General features: G+C 61.4%; 3 protein-coding genes across 3 annotated transcripts; all 3 read left to right on the plus strand.

Annotated features, from left to right (window-relative positions):
• The first annotated feature begins 715 nt into the window (after positions 1–715).
• LOC142004050 (lens fiber membrane intrinsic protein-like) lies at positions 716–2,209 on the plus strand. The gene is made up of 4 exons (XM_074981471.1): positions 716–881; positions 1,243–1,392; positions 1,844–1,963; positions 2,046–2,209. Exons 1-4 carry the CDS (start codon positions 716–718, stop codon positions 2,207–2,209), a joined length of 600 nt encoding a protein of 199 aa, XP_074837572.1.
• Positions 2,210–3,195: 986 nt separating this feature from the next.
• Positions 3,196–5,153, plus strand: LOC142004051 (protein NKG7-like). The gene is made up of 4 exons (XM_074981472.1): positions 3,196–3,370; positions 4,235–4,381; positions 4,566–4,700; positions 5,119–5,153. The coding sequence occupies exons 1-4, from the start codon at positions 3,196–3,198 to the stop codon at positions 5,151–5,153; spliced, it is 492 nt and encodes a 163-aa protein (XP_074837573.1).
• Positions 5,154–6,266: 1,113 nt separating this feature from the next.
• LOC142004052 (protein NKG7-like) lies at positions 6,267–14,516 on the plus strand. Its single transcript, XM_074981474.1, has 5 exons — positions 6,267–6,441; positions 7,086–7,232; positions 9,875–10,009; positions 11,270–11,322; positions 14,469–14,516. The coding sequence occupies exons 1-5, from the start codon at positions 6,267–6,269 to the stop codon at positions 14,514–14,516; spliced, it is 558 nt and encodes a 185-aa protein (XP_074837575.1).
• The last annotated feature ends 620 nt before the right edge of the window (positions 14,517–15,136 follow it).

Here is a 15,136-nt window from a genome sequence, read left to right on the forward strand (position 1 = left end):
CTCCCCAGGCCCAGGCTGGGGGTCAGGGTGCGGGGGGATCCCTCATTAACCTTTTGTGTCCCTCCCTTGACTACATTCAAGCCACCCGCGCCTTCCTGATTCTGGCCTCCCTGGCTACTGCTGTGTCCATCCTATCTCTGATGTTCTCCACCACATCCTGCATCCGCACCCCCCTGAGCCCCAGCCTTCTCGCTGCCCTCATGGCCTTCGCCGCTGGTACGGACCAACCCTAGGGTCTGGCCGCTCGAGGGACACTCAAGAGTGGGGCAGGGAGCCCGGGGGGCAGGAATGGGGCTCAGGAACTGTCCCTTGGGGGGCAGCGCTCGGACAGGGGGCTGGCTGGCAGCCGTTTCCTCTCTGAAATAACTGTCCCTTCACATTTGAACCCGTCTCCCCCGTTACTGGGGCCCAGCAGGACTGGGCTGGCTGGGCCCTGGGGCTCAACAGGGGTGGAGAGGCGGGAGGACCTCAGGGGTTCTGGGACCCTAGGGCTGAACTGGGGGGTGGGCAGCAGGTTGCTCAGGGGTTCTGGAACCCTGGGTTACCATGGGAGTCAAGGCCTGGTTAGAGCAAGGGGTGGGGACCACCAGAACTAACCCTGAGGGACACCTGGCCAATGCCCAGTGGCAGAGAGTCCTGGGGGTTACCCCCGCCCAGCCCCACGGGTGGGCACCCCCACGACTTCACCCCACAGCGCTTTCAGCCAGGCTCCAGGATGGGGGCAGCTGGGCTCTGTCTCTCCTGCTTGGCCACCGTCTTGCTGGCCGTGTCTGCTGCCACCGAGTCCTGGCTCTGGCTCTGGGTCCGGGGCGCTGTCGTGCACCGGGGGCTGTGGAGGGAGTGTCGGCTGTGGGCCTGCTCCCCGCTCCAGGGCCAGCGAGGTAGGGGCGTCGGGTCGACCCCACTCTGGTCCCGTGATGAGGAGTCCCACGGGTTAACCCACCTCTTCGTGGGCCGGTGGTGGGTCCCGCGTGCTCCGTCATCGGTGGCGGTGAGACGGGGGGTTGTGGCTGTGAGAAGGGGGCTCATTCTACCCCCCCCAGGGCACCCGGGGTGCAGGGGGGAAGCTCCCCCAAATCTGTCCCCTTCTCAGCGGTCAATGTCCCATGCATGGAGTGCAGGGGCCATCCACTGGCTACAGGGGGACACAGGTGTTGGGGTCCCCAGGGCAGGAGCCGGGAAGGACTAGGGGGTGCAGAGGGGCCTGTCCCTGAGCCCCCTGTTTCTGCCTCCCGCCCCCAGCCTACATGGGAGTGTCGCGGGGCTGCCTGGTGCTGGCCATCCTGGCCGGGTACCTCTCTGTGCTGTGTGGAGCACTGGCGCTCGCCCCCCGCCCAGCCCCCAGGGGACTCACCTGGACCCGAGGGGCTGCTGCCCTCTGCTTCCTCACCGGTAAGGGGCACCCCACGCCCCCCACCCAAACCCCACCAGTTCCCCCTTCCCTGCCTCCAGCTCTGCCCATCGCCCTATGGCAAACGCGGGACACCAGCCTGCGGGGATTGGGGGTGGCTGTCCCACTTTGGGGCTCGTCCGCGATGGGGGCAGCTGCCTCTCAGTGAGGCACCGGGGATGGGGGCTCTTCAGCCTCCCAGCAGGGGGGGGCCAGGGAACGTGGCAGCCGCCCCATGGAAAGGGGCCCTGGCAGCAGGGGCTGCTGTGCCGGGAACCAGGGCAGCCACCCCACGGAGGACCTCCCTGCCCCGGCAGCTGCCTCGGCGGTGTGGGATGCTGGGGAACAGGAGCCCCACGACATAGGGGACCATTTGCCCATTGTCTTTACAAAGCCTGCGAATGCACTGAGATGGGGGAGTGCCTGGCTCACCCCTTGGCTTGTGTCTCACAGGAGCCCTGGCCACGCTGGCTCTGGGCTGCTTCATGGGCGGCGCGGCCAGGGAAGTGGGCGGCAGCTGGGCATGGTCCCTGGCGGTGTGCTGGGCGGCGGTGCCTGCAGCTGGGCTGGCAGGTGAGCAGCTGGTGCAGGGGAGAGGGGAGAGAAGTGTCTTTCAACAACACTGACACCTCCCACCTTCCCTGATCCCTTTCAGGCATCTGTCACTGCCAGGCTGGGCGGTGGGAACGGCCCATATCCCGCCAAGCAGAGCTGCTAAACCCTGTCTACCAGGCTGAGACTTGCCCTGAAACACAGATGATGCAGCCGCGTTGGGATGCAGCCAGCTCTGGGGTGGAGCGCCTGGGAACGGCCGCATAGAACAAGGGCCGGAGAAGCACCTTTTCAATGTCACAGCCAGGGACAGGGTGGGGACACCAAACAGATCCAAGTGTAGAAAATACGTTTTCAATAAATGGCAAAGTGGCCGTTGGTATTTTGGACAGAAATCTCTTCCCTCCGCGTTATGAGCAGCCGCCAGCCATGGTTGCAGCGGGTCCTTTCGTCGCTTAACAAAGTGAGCCGAAGGGCTAGAATCAGCTTGGATGGGTCTGGGAATGGCTTGGGGGCGATGGGGAATCTGGCAAAGGTCGGGGCCGACTGGGGCTCCGTGAACAGTTTTGGGGGTGTTGGAGGCTCCACACTAGCAGTGAAGAAGTTGGGACCACTGCCCAGACCACCCCCCCACCCCCGGGCATCTCTTTTCCCAGCTGAGACGTCCCCAACGAATTAACGAATGGCAGCTGTTGCACCCCTCCACCTCCCCCCAGACACCCCCACTCGCCCTCCCCCTCCCTTCCCCCCACACCCCCTCCCCCAGCTGGAGCCGGGCTGGGATCCCAGGCGGGTGCGGGGGAAGGTTCCATGGCAGTTGGTGATACAGAGGCTGGTGCCTAGGTAAGGGCCCCCCCACATTCCTCCATCCCTGTCCCTCCATCTCCCATCCCAACCCCAAACCATCCCCTTCCCCCCTCCACTGTCGCACCCCCATCCATCCGCCCACTCAATGTCTGTCCTCCCCCCTCCCCTCCATCCCTCCTTCCATCCCCCTGTGCCCCTCTGTCCCGTCACTGCTACCCCCTCCCTCCTGCCCTTCAGCACCCCCCCCGGAGTCCCCCCCAACTATGCCCTTCCACCTCCACCCCCACCTCCAGCCCCCTCCCACACCTCCAGCTCAGGAGCTGAGCCAGGATCAGGCCCGGTGGGGGCAGGCTCAGCCCAGCTGCTTTGGCCAGGTTTCCTGCTGACTCTCACCTCCCCCGGTGCACCTCAGATCCCGGCGCTGCCCCCCCCAGGCTGTCCCCGCAATGGCGTCTCCCCGGATCCCCTGCACCGCCCTGGCCCTGCTCAGCCTCCTGCTGCTGCTGGCTGCACTGGGCTCCAACCACTGGCTGGTGACCAGCAGCAGCCGCCTCTCGTCCTACTCCGGCCTGTGGAAGGTCTGCGTGAACTCAGGGTGTTGGACGTTTGCTGCAGTGCCAGGTAGGGGCAGCCCAGCTCCACCAGGAAACCCCACAGCCAGCCGCTCCCTCCAGCAGGCACCCAGATGCCTGGGTTCTTGTGGCTCTGGGAGGGGCCTGGGGGTCAGAGTAGAAGGGCTGGGAGCCTGGACACCTGGGTTCTCACCTGGCTCTGGGAGGGGCCTAGTGCTTGGAGCAGAAAGGCTGCGAGCCTGGACTCCTGGGTTCTTGCCTGGCTCTGGGAGGGACCTAGTGGTCAGAGCAGAGGGGCTGGAAGCCCAGTCTCATAAGAACAGCCATACTGGGTCAGACCAAAAGTCCATCCAGCCCAGTAGCCTGCCTGCCAACAGTGGCCAGTGCTGGGTGCCCCAGAGTCGGGGGACTGAAGACAATGATCAAGCAATTTGTCTCCTGCCATCCATCTCCAGCCTCTGACAAACAGAGGCCAGGACACCATTCCCACCCTTGGCTAACAGCCTTTTATGGACCTGACCTCCTTCAATTTATCTAGCTCTTAAATTCTGTTACAGTCCCGGCCTTCACAGGCTCCTCTGGCAAGGAGTTCCGCAGGTGAACTATGCGCCGAGTGAAGAAGAACTTTCTTTTATTAGTTTTAAACCTGCTCCCCATTAATTTCATTTGGTGTCCTCTAGTTCTTGTATTATGGGCACAAGTAAATAACTTCTCCTTATTCACCCCCTCCACACCTGCCATAATTTTATATACCTCTCTCATGTCCCGCCTCAGCCTCCTCTTCTAAACTGAATAGTCCCAATCTTCTTAGCCTCTCCTCACCGGGGACCTGTTCCAAGCCCCTAATCGTTTTAGATTGGAGTTTCCCACGAGGTTCTTCTCCATTGGCCTCTGGTCTTTCGTGCTCCCACAGATTACCTGAGCTCCACCCGGGCGTTCCTGCTGCTGGCCGGGGTGGCCGGGTGCGTCTCCTTCTTCGCTCTCGTAGCCTCGTTCTTCCGCTCCCGCCTCGGCTCCATGTCCCTCTCCCAGGTCTCTGCCGTGGGCAGCTTCGGTGCAGGTACCGCATTCCCGGGGCCTCCCTTTCCACTAAGCCCAGCCCCCAAGCCGGGCCCCCCCCACACACCCTGGGGAGCCTCCCCATCCAGGGCCCTGCTCTGGGTGCTGGTGGCTCCCCCTGGGGCTGGGCCGGGGCAGGGCGTGGGCCACACTAAGGGGTGTCTGTGCTGTTCCCTTTGCGCTAGGGCTGTGCACCATGATCGCCATGGCCGTGTACACCGGGGAGTTTGCTGCGGCCGTGACCATCACCCAGGGCCAAGTCACCTTCGGCTGGTCCTTTGGCCTCGGCTGGGCCTCCTTTCCCCTCTTCCTCATCACCGGTGAGTGCAGCGGAGATGAGCGTCAACAGGCGGCTGCCTCTGGGGTGGAGCACAGGGACCGGTAATACAGGGACCCCTCTCCCAGCTCGGAGATGTAGCCACCTCTGGGGCAGAGCACAGGGACTGGTAATACAGGGACCCCTCTCCCAGCTCGGAGATGCAGCCACCTCTGGGGTGGAGCACAGGGGCTGGTAATACAGGGACCCCTCTCCCAGCTCGGAGATGCAGCCACCTCTGGGGTGGAGCACAGGGGCTGGTAATACAGGGACCCCTCTCCCAGCTCGGAGATGCAGCCACCTCTGGGGTGGAGCACGGGGGCGGTTATGCAGTGACCCCTCACCTGGCAGCTGGCTAGCAGCAGATGATGCTTCCGTTGTTGTGTTCCTGCCCTGAACCCATTTCACTTTTCTCTTCCCAGGTGTGGTGACGCTGCACACCCTGAGGTCCTCCTAGAGCTGAGCGTAGGGCCTACAGGGCCCCCCGGGATGGGGCCCAGAACTGGGGGGCCAGAGGGAGCCTGCAGCATCACAAGAGGAATTCCCCCTCCCCCCTAGCCCCAAGCAGGGTGCAGAGAGAGAGAGTGTGTGTGTGTGTTTCTTCAGTACTTTGGGATCCTACAGACCTGTGACCCCGCCCCGCCCCCCCGGCCACAGAGCACCCCTGCGTCTGTTCCCTGTTCCCTGTGCCAGACCCCCTGCGGCCACAGACATTAAAGGCTTGTTCTCAGAGATGTGTGTCTGGTGACTTACTCCCCTTGGTGGCTGAAGATGGCCAGGACTCCTGGGTTCTCTCCCGGGCACTGGGAGGGGCTAGTGGTTAGAACAGGGTGGGTGGGAACCAGGACTCCTGGGTTCTCTCCCTGCATTGGTTCTTTGCTAAGCATGGGTGGGGGCTTGGATGGGAGACCCCCTGACGAGTGGGGGGGCGCAGGGGCTGACCCACAGGAGGTGGGGTCATGGGCCGAGAGAATAGGACCCACCTCCAGAGTGGTGGGGGAGGTGCCCTGGGGGTGGGGGTCACCCTGAGACTGAAGCCTGGGGGATGGAGTTAACCCTTTGAGGGGGAGCTGCTGCAGAGAGCTGGGAGGGTGAATTTCCCAGCCCCCAAAGGAGATGGGGCATGCCAGGGGGGGTGAGTGTTAAATAAAGCAGAGGTCCCAGCGCAGCCCTGACAAGAGTGGGGGAATGTGGCTGGCTGTCCCCCCGTCCGTCCACAAACGCCGTGAGCCCCGAGCGCAGCCGTGCCTCCGTCCCACTGCATCCACCACCCCCCCCCATCTAGGGAGCCGGGCTGGGGTCCAGGGCGGGCGGGGGGGAAGGTTCCATGGCAGTTGGTGACGCAGAGGCTGGTGCCTGGGTAAGTTCACCCCCCTGGCTCTCCATCTGCCAGTGCCCCCCCACCTCCATCCAGGCCCCTCCTCCTCGATCTGTCTTCACCCCGCCCCCCTCCATCCACCCCTGCACCTGCCCCCCCCTTCACCCCACCCCACCACAAGGCCTTGCTGGGGTTTCTGACTAACTGTCTTCCCCGGCTGCTGCTTGTCAGGTTCCAGCACCCACCCCCGCGATGAGGCTGCTGCGGGTTGCCAGACCCACCCTGGCCCTGCTCAGCCTCGTGCTGCTGCTGGCGGCTCTGGCCTCCAACCACTGGCTGCTGCAAAGGAAGAAGCAATATGTGATCCATTCAGGCCTGTGGAAGCACTGCCTGAACCTGCAGTGTCTGATACCTTTGAAAGTGACAGGTAAGGGCAGCTCCGTGCTGTCAGGGAACCCACCGCTGTTACCAGCCTGGCACGAATAGAGATCCCACTGCCACCACCAGCCTGGCTCCCCCAGGGAACCCGCTGCTGCCACTAGCCCAGCACAATAGGGATCCCACTGCCACCACCAGCCTGGCTGCACCAGGGAACCCACCGCTCCCACCAGCCCAGCACAATAGGGATCCCACTGCCACCACCAGCCTGGTTGCGCCAGGGAACCCACCGCTCCCACCAGCCCAGCACAATAGGGATCCCACTGCCACCACCAGCCTGGCTGCGCCAGAGAACCCACCACTCCCACCAGCCCAGCATCACCAGGCATCCCACCACTACCAACAGCCCAGCACATCCAGGAACCCGTCTCTGCCACCCACCCAGAAACCCCAAGGAACCCACCTCTGCCACCAGCTACCTCCACCAGGTTCTAGGCCCGGGTCTGGTAAGGCCGTGGGGGTCTTCTTATTAGAGGAGGGCCTAGGATTCACTAACCCTAGCTCTGGGAAGGGAGTAATGTCTATGGGTTAGAGCAGAGGAGGCTGGGAGCCAGGACTCCTGGGCTCTCCTGAGGGGAGGGGTGGTGTGTTGCCCTGTACCTCCCATTTGAGCCCTGGTCTCTCTTGCGGCAGATTTCCTGCAGGCCACCCGGGGTTGCCTGATCCTGGCCGCACTGCTGGGGTGTCTCTCCTGCGTCGCCCTCAGCATCTCATTCTTTCGCTCCCACCTCGGCTCCGTCTCCATGACGCTGGTCTCTGCCGCGGGCAGCTTCAGTGCCGGTATCCGTCCTCCCCGCTGCACCTCCGGGACGCTGTGTCCTCCCCCAGCAGGAGCCTGGCAGTCAGGCTGGGGTTTCACCCAGCCCAGGGAGCAGGGCAGTTCCACCCATTCCAATGCTCTGGGTGCCTTGTGCTGGTCTGTGGCTGTAGCCTGGGCACCCCCCCGCCAGGGTGAGCTGTTCCCTGAATGCCCACAGGCAGCGCCACCTGCCCACCCCTCACATCCCCACCCTGGTCCCCCCATCCTCATCCTGTTGGGTGCGTTTGTCCCCAAGACGGCTACCGGCATAATGGGCTGTCTGTGTTGGAGCATTGCCAGCAGATCTAGGGAACTTCTTATTACCTTTTGCTCAGCCCTGGCGAGGCCACCTCTGGGGTATGGCATCCAGTTCCGGGCCCCCCAGTACGGAAAGGATGTGGATGCACTTGAGAGGATCCAGCGGAGGGCAATGAAAGTGGAGCACTTTGGAGCATATGACCTATGAGGAGAGGCTGAGGGATTTGGGGTTCTTTAGTCTATGCAAGAGAAAACTGAGGGGTGATTTAATAGCAGCCTTCAGCTTCCTGAAGGGGGGCTCTGAAGAGGGTGGAGGGAGGCTGTGCTCAGTGGTGGTGGGTGGCAGAATGAGGAGCGGTGGTCTGGAGTTAGAGGAGGAGAGGTGGAGGTTGGATATTAGGAAAAACTCTTTCCCCAGGAGGGAGGTGAAGCTCTGGAATGTGGTGCTTAGAAAGGTGGTGGAATTTCCATCCCTAGAGGTTTTTAAGACCCGACTTGACAAGATCCTGGCTGGGATGATTTAGGTGGGTTGGCCCTGCTCTGGGCAGGGGGCTGGACTCAATGTCCTCCTGAGCTCCCTTTCCGCCCTCGGATTCTCTGGTCAAATAGAAGGTTCTTCCAAGCCCAAAGGACCAGCTGCTCAGCCAGGCCAATATACATCTCAGCCCTCACCCCAAGTCACACTGTTGCCAGCCCTTGGGCAGCTAACATCGAAGGTTTCTTCGTAAAAGCAAGAGCTCGAGTTTGGCCTTTAGAAGGAATCGGATTCAGAGCCCAACTGCAAAGTTCTTGCCTCTGACGACAGCCTGGCTCAGGACGAGTCTCTGGTTACCTCCCTGCCGTTGGCAGGACCCTCGTCCCTTTGGCTGAGGGCTCCCGTTGTGTAAGCCACTGTCCAGAGGCTGGAGCTGTGGGGCAGCTGGGGCAGGAAAGAGGCCAGAAGGTGGCGTTTTATACCTGCTACATCTCATGGGTCTTACTGTAGACAATAACAGTCCCACGAGCCGCCGGGTGGGCTAATCCCCGGTCTGGGCACGAGCCAGTTCTCTGCAGGCAGGAGCTCCACGCCCACAGGCCAGTCTGAACTTTGCCAGGGATGTTCCTTGGACGTGCACTGGCATCTCCCAAGGCCCAGCACGAGTCAGGTCCTCCTCATGGGGCCTTGCAGCTCGGAAGGTCCCTGCCCAACAGGCTGGCTGCTGCTCGGCTGGCGTTACCCGAACGTACAAGTACAGAACCAAAGCTCCCAACTTGCCGTACGCCAGCGACCCACGCTGACAAATCCCCTCGCTGCCCAGCCAGTCATCGCCTGCTCACAGACATCTCCAGGGCCAGCCAGAACAGGGCTTGCAACAGCAAGGCAGCTGCTCAGCGCCGATCTAATGGCGCAGCCCTCATGGACACGAACACGGGGCTTTGGCAGGGCCCCACGGCCCTGGGACCTGGAAATCGAGCGAGTTCCTTTCATCCCCAGGTGTGAGACTGGAAGCGAGGGCCAGGGCAGGGGACAAAGCCCAAAGGGTGATGATCCCAAGGTAACGTCCGGTCCCTGTGGCTAAGACAAGCTGCGGGCTGTGGCAGGGAACGGTTCCTAGCCAGCCGCCCCACCTCGGCTGTGGCTGGTTTTCGCTGCATCCGGACCTCCCAGCGGCCGCCCCCTCTGCCTGCTGCCCTGCACAGATCCAGCACTGCCTTTGGGAGACACGGACGCCTCTCCCTTTTCACCTGCCTGGAAGAAAACCTGCTTTCTCCCCCATTTGCTCACTCTAAGCCCCATCTTACTGCCCAGGTGGGGCTAACCCTCACATGAGCCGACCCCGGATTGCAGCATCTCCCCGATACCCCTCACTCCATATGCCCCCTCCGGCACCTGAAATCCCTGGCCCCACCCCAAAATTGGTACCCCCATCTGGAACCCCCCCCACCCGGACATCCACCCCCTGCACCAGCCTGGTGAAAATGACCCCGTGAGCAGGGGTGAGGGAGAGCAAGCAAGGGTGGGAAGGGGCTGTTGGGAGCAGGGGTGGAGCCTCAGGTAAGGGGAGTGGCCTTGGAGAAGAGGTGTGGCCTCTGAGAAGGGGCAGAGCCTCAGGGAAGGGTGTGGCCTCAGGAAGGGGTGTGGCCTCGGGGAAGGGAAGGGGCAGAGGTGTTTGGTGTTCTCCCCTGAGAGCCTGGAGCCCCGGCACACCACACCCACACACGGCGGGGTGCTGAGACCTCAGCTGACCTCCCCACCTGGGGACCGTGGCAGAGGTGTCATGAGCGTGTCAGGCCTGGGGAGATGCGATGGAGCAGGAGCGGGTGGCTCGGGGTCCCCCCAGGTGGGGTGACGGGCAGAGGCTCCATGCCATTCCCTTGGTCCTAGGTCTCTGCGCCACCACGGCCATGACCCTGTACACCTTGCAGGGCGCCAAGGGCATGCTGATCCCCATGGCTCGCGTCAGCTACAACTGGTCCTTCGGCCTCGGCTGGGCCTCCTGCCCGCTCTTCTTCCTCACCAGTGAGTGCAGCGGGGAGGGGAGCACTTCACACAGGGGTCCCCCATCTGGGGCTGAGACGTGGCATGGGGCCCTCCCCCAGCACTGAGATGCAGCCACCTCTGGGGTGGAGCAGCATGGAGCAGGCTGGCCTGTCCCCAGGGGCCCCACCGCTGCCCTGACTCTGGTTCTCTCCTCTGCTCCCAGGTGTGGTGACATTTTTTTCCCAAGGATCCTCTTCAAGATGAGTGTGGGGGCCCCCCCCCCCCGCCCCCCTTATATCCAAGCTGGGGGCCGGATGGAGCCTGAAGCCTTGCTGGGCTGATTCCCAGCAGCCCTGTGTGTGTGTGTGTGTGTGCGCGTGCGTGCGCCATCCCCTACTGGAGAGGATGAGCTCTGCAGAGAGAGAGAGAGAGAGAGAGAGAGAGAGAGAGTGTGTGTGTGTGTGTGTGTGTGTGTGTGTGTGTGCGCGTGCGCCATCCCCTACTGGAGAGGATGAGCTCTGCAGAGAGAGAGAGAGAGAGAGAGAGAGAGAGAGAGAGAGAGAGAGTGTGTGTGTGTGTGTGTGTGTGTGTGTGTGTGTGTGTGTGTGTGTGTGTGTGTGTCCCTGCCGCCCCCTGCTGGAGAGAATGAGCCCTGCTCTGTGTCTGTGTCCGTGTCCGTGTGGAAGCCGGTGGTCTCTCGCCCACTGTTCTGCTCCCTTCCCTTCCCCGCAGCTGCTGCCAGACCATTTGCTCCAAGGAGATTAAAGGCTGTTCTCAGAGCCTCCTGCCTGGTGACTCATTCGCCCTTGGAGATGGACGTGTATCAAACACCACCAGGACTCCTGGGTTCTCTCCCTGACTTTGAGCGGAGTTGGGTCTAGTGGTGAGAGCAGAGAGGCTGAGGGCCAGGATTCCTGGGCTGTCTCCTTGGCGCTGAGACAGGAGTGGGGTCTAGTGGTCAGAGCAATGGAGAGGGGCTGGTTCCCAGGACTCCTGGGTTCCCCAGCCGGACTCTTGCTAATCCGGGTCAGTGCTGGGCTGAGAATCCCCACAGAGACTGGAGAAGGCGGGAGGGTGACACAGAGGAGGGGGTGCAGTCCCAGGCCAGGCTGGAGTGAACCCTCTGATGGAGCAGGCAAGGGGCTGCTCAGGCATGGTGTGGGTGATGCTGAACGGGATTTATAACATTCTCTGTAGCCGCATCAGCATTAGGAAACTGCCGTGAACCTTCCAGCAGGCAGTCGCTTCAATAAGAGCATCCCTCGTTCTCCCCATGGCGCACCTGGCTGCTTCGCACAGAGAAGAGGCCCCCGCCTCTGGGCATTCATGATGACACAGCTATGCCAGGCCAGGTAGGGGCAGGAAAGCTGTGACTGGCTGCACCCCAGACTCATTTGCATCAGTGCAGCCCACCCTGGCAGGGGCCAAGCAGGTGGCCAGGGCTGCCCTGGGAAGCAGCAGGCCAGGCAGGGATGTGCCTACAGGCAGGGATCCAGGCCCAATGCTGGGAGCTTGTGTTGGAGATCCAGGATGTGCAGGCCACAGGGTCAGGGATATACAGAGGCAGCTGCGTCACCCCCATTTTGTCTTCTGTCCTGCTCCTCACCGCCGGGCAACTGCTCTGCCGACCGCAGGTCTGCGCAAGGGACTGAGAGACTCAGCTCCGGGTGTGCCCACGGTGGACTCTGTGAGCCAGCAAAGCACCCCTGGCACGAAGGCCTGGCGGGATGGACTCTAGGGAGGAAAGGGCCAAAGAAATCAGCCACATGCACAACAAACTTCGTCTCTGCCTTTTCCTTAACAATAACCCTTTAGTTTTAAGCACTGACGCCGGGAACGGCAACCCCCAGCACACACAACACGAGCCTGTTTCCCCGGCATGCAGGCGGGAGCTCAGCCCTGTGTTTTGGGGGACCCAGAGCAGGACCCCCTGTCAGCCCTGTGCTCTCGGGGAGCCTGGGAGTGACACGCGTGGAAAACAAATCCCCTTCCCCCAGGCCTCTGCCTGAACCCCAGACAAAGCACTGAAACCGGCAGGGGTGGACACCCCTAATCCCCACCAACAAGGGTGATTGGATGGAGGAAACACCCCCAGCCTCAGCTGCATGGAAGACGGAGCAGAGAGACGTGTCCATTAGCACAGAGCATGGAGAACAGCTCTTCCAAAGCGGGGACCCCACTGAACGCTGGGATACCGAAAGCAGAGAAGCAGTGCCTGATGGGAAATCTCTGCTCACCCCCAAATTAGTCACTATCAGACCAATTCTGGTCCTGGGTCCCATCGATACCCAAATACCGAAACTGCCTGGCTGCACTGTGAGCGCCTCCAGGGAACATCACCCACAGCCAGGCATGAGCTGTCCCTATTGTCTCGCCTCTGTTCACCCGTAATCAAACCCAGAGTTCTTGGAACTATCGTCCTGTCGCTACACAAACACCAACCCTGGCTCAAGAAACTGCTGTGATGCCTGGATGGAAACTGCATCAGTTCCCCTGAGACCTCATCGTCTCCTGCCCGATCCTGCCGGGGGCTCTGCTTGTCTCCCGCCCTCTTGCCCCCGGCTGCCATCCCCATCTGGGACCCTCCCCCCGACCACTGCAAGCTCCATGGTGTGAGTGGTGAGATCTCTCTCTAGGCACAACCTCCTGACCTTGCCTTATGCAACTAGTTCGATGCTTTCCCAGCCCCAACGTTTGTAATCAGTCTGTTTGCTATTGGAACTGTTACACAGACATTGACTGCCCAGGGATGAATAACTCTCATTGTTACACTGGTGGCTTCACTCTCTTTGTCGTCCTCTCTGGCTCGCTCGTGCTCGGGGGTAGTTTTGGCTTCCCCGTTCAACCTGCAGCAACGCTTCTTGGCCCTGAGCTGGAGACCCCCGCGATGCTCGGAACTCCTGGGGGGTTTGCCTGTCGAGTGGGTCACCAGGGCTACGTCTACACGTGAAGGCTACATCGAAGTAGCCTATTTCGATGTGGCGACATCGAAATAGTCTATTTCGATGAATAACGTCTACACGTCCTCCAGGGCTGGCAACGTCGATGTTCAACATCGACGTTGCGCGGCACCACATCGAAATAGGCGCAGCGAGGGAACGTCTACACGCCACAGTAGCATACATCGAAATAAGGGTGCCAGGCACAGCTGCAGACAGGGTCACAGGGCGGACTCAACAGCCAGCCGCTCCCTTAAAGGGCCCCTCCCAGACACACTTGCACTAAACAGCACAAGATCCACAGAGCCGACAACGAGTTGCAGACCCTGTGCATGCAGCATGAATCCCCCGCTGCAGCAGCAGCAGCCAGAAGCCCTGGGCTAAGGGCTGCTGCACACGGTGACCACAGAGCCCCACACGGGCTGGAGAGACAGCCTCTCTCAACCCCCCAGCTGATGGCTGCCATGGAGGACCCCACAATTTCGACGTTGCGGGACGCGGATCGTCTACACGGTCCATACTTCGACGTTGAACGTCGAAGTAGGGCGCTATTCCGATCCCCTCATGAGGTTAGCGACTTTGACGTCTCGCCGCCTAACGTCGAAGTTAACTTCGAAATAGCGCCCGACGCGTGTAGCCGCGACGGGCGCTATTTCGAAGTTAGTGCCGCTACTTCGAAGTAGCGTGCACGTGTAGACGCAGCCCAGTAGAACAGTCGTGCTGTGGAAGTGGGGATGGGGGAGGGGGCGCTGAACGGGGCTGGTGGCACATGGGGGGATGCAGCTGAGAGCGCTGTTTAACCCAGCCACTGAGCCCAGGGGCATGGGAGGGCCACAGCTTGGCACTGCTGTGCAACCACCCCGCTGAGTGCAGGGGTGTGTGCATGTGTGTGTGCAGTCCTGAGCCCAGGGTGGAAAGAACTGAATCTGCAGACCCTGGGTCGGGCAGAAAAGCTCCCTTGGGAGTTGTGATGGAGTTCCGGGGTCCCCATGCACTGCACACCGGCTGCAGGCAGGAGTGACTCTCACTCAGCAGGTACAACAGGAGGTTTATTAGGCGACAGAGGCCCAGTTTCTCACAGAAGCATCAGTGCAGCAGTCACAGACAGTCATTCCAACCCGTCCTGGGGAGAGGAGCCTGAGGGGTGCCCCTCTGGGGTGTAGCTTCCCCCCTCGCCAGGCTGGCTGCCTTCCAGCTCCCTCTCCCCTCCAGCTTCTAACTGCCCCGTCCAATTCAAACCCAGCTCAGCTCCTCCCTCCTCTTTGTTCAGGGCAGAGGTGTTACCTGCCAGCCTGGGTTATAGCCCCAGGGTCATCCTTAGCCACTGGTTGCTGCTCTGCTTGTCTCACACATCCAGCCTGAGTCTCACACATACACTCCCCCAACTCCATCACAGGAGGGAACAAGCAGAGGGGAGAAGTGACTCCTTAGGAACACCAGTGCCCCAAGCAGCACACGGGTAGAATTATTCCCCTCCCCCTTGAACCCCCAATAAAGGAGCGAACCCCAGAGTGATGGGCACATCTGGTAACAGCCTTGCCCTCCTCTCCCCCATGCAGCTCTCCCTGCCCAAGGACAGCGGCGGGGCTGCCAGCCAAACCGGCTGAGCCCCTTGCCCCCAGCAACCGCAGTGGCATCCGTGGTCTGGCACCAGCCCAGAACATCCAGCACAAACTGCTTTAAAATCCCAGACATGTTTAGATATTTTAAAATCCCGCCCGGATGCAGATTTCAAACCGAACTGGTAAATCGCTGCTTCTTAATGTATTTATTCCGGATGCTACCGTGTGTAGGGACTATTAGTGACCTTAAAATTATCACCGACACTCGGACCATCCAGAGGTGAAAAGATCAAATTTCAGCGCTCCACCTTGGAAAGCTTGCTGAGCCCTGTGTGAAAGGACTGGCTGGGGGAAGAGCCCAGCTCGTGTTGGCTGGTAATGCAGCTAGCCTGTCGGGGGCTCAGAACAACATTTTGTACAGTGGAAGGAGTTTGAAGTAACTTTTCACTTTATTGGACTTATTTGCAGGTGGGCAGCTTGAGGCTGGGGGGCTGTGTGCGTGGCTCCTTTCATCGGTCCCATCGGCGTAGTCGGCAGGCTGCAGCTGGGTTTCGGATCAGGGCATTAGCCACCAGCTTGGGGGAAATCGGCTCTCCCTTGTGCAGCCTGCTCGGCCCTTGACTTCCTCTGTCCAGGCTGCCCCAGGCACCCCGGGCCAGGGGGAT

Source organism: Carettochelys insculpta, chromosome 30 (genome assembly GCF_033958435.1).
Source record: "Carettochelys insculpta isolate YL-2023 chromosome 30, ASM3395843v1, whole genome shotgun sequence".
Taxonomy (NCBI): Eukaryota; Metazoa; Chordata; order Testudines; family Carettochelyidae; genus Carettochelys; species Carettochelys insculpta.

Bases quoted from the DNA above. Each gene is read 5' to 3' on its own strand.
- LOC142004052 (XM_074981474.1), top strand. From the start codon at position 6,267: ATGAGGCTGCTGCGGGTTGCCAGACCCACCCTGGCCCTGCTCAGCCTC. The intron at 7,233-9,874 runs GTATCCGTCCTC...CCTTGGTCCTAG, and splicing joins CGCGGGCAGCTTCAGTGCCG to GTCTCTGCGCCACCACGGCC. The intron at 10,010-11,269 runs GTGAGTGCAGCG...TGCTTCGCACAG, and splicing joins CCCGCTCTTCTTCCTCACCA to AGAAGAGGCCCCCGCCTCTG.
- LOC142004051 (XM_074981472.1), top strand. From the start codon at position 3,196: ATGGCGTCTCCCCGGATCCCCTGCACCGCCCTGGCCCTGCTCAGCCTC. The intron at 4,382-4,565 runs GTACCGCATTCC...CCTTTGCGCTAG, and splicing joins CGTGGGCAGCTTCGGTGCAG to GGCTGTGCACCATGATCGCC. The intron at 4,701-5,118 runs GTGAGTGCAGCG...TTCTCTTCCCAG, and splicing joins TCCCCTCTTCCTCATCACCG to GTGTGGTGACGCTGCACACC.
- LOC142004050 (XM_074981471.1), top strand. From the start codon at position 716: ATGGGGGCAGCTGGGCTCTGTCTCTCCTGCTTGGCCACCGTCTTGCTG. The intron at 882-1,242 runs GTAGGGGCGTCG...TCCCGCCCCCAG, and splicing joins CCCGCTCCAGGGCCAGCGAG to CCTACATGGGAGTGTCGCGG. The intron at 1,393-1,843 runs GTAAGGGGCACC...TGTGTCTCACAG, and splicing joins TGCCCTCTGCTTCCTCACCG to GAGCCCTGGCCACGCTGGCT.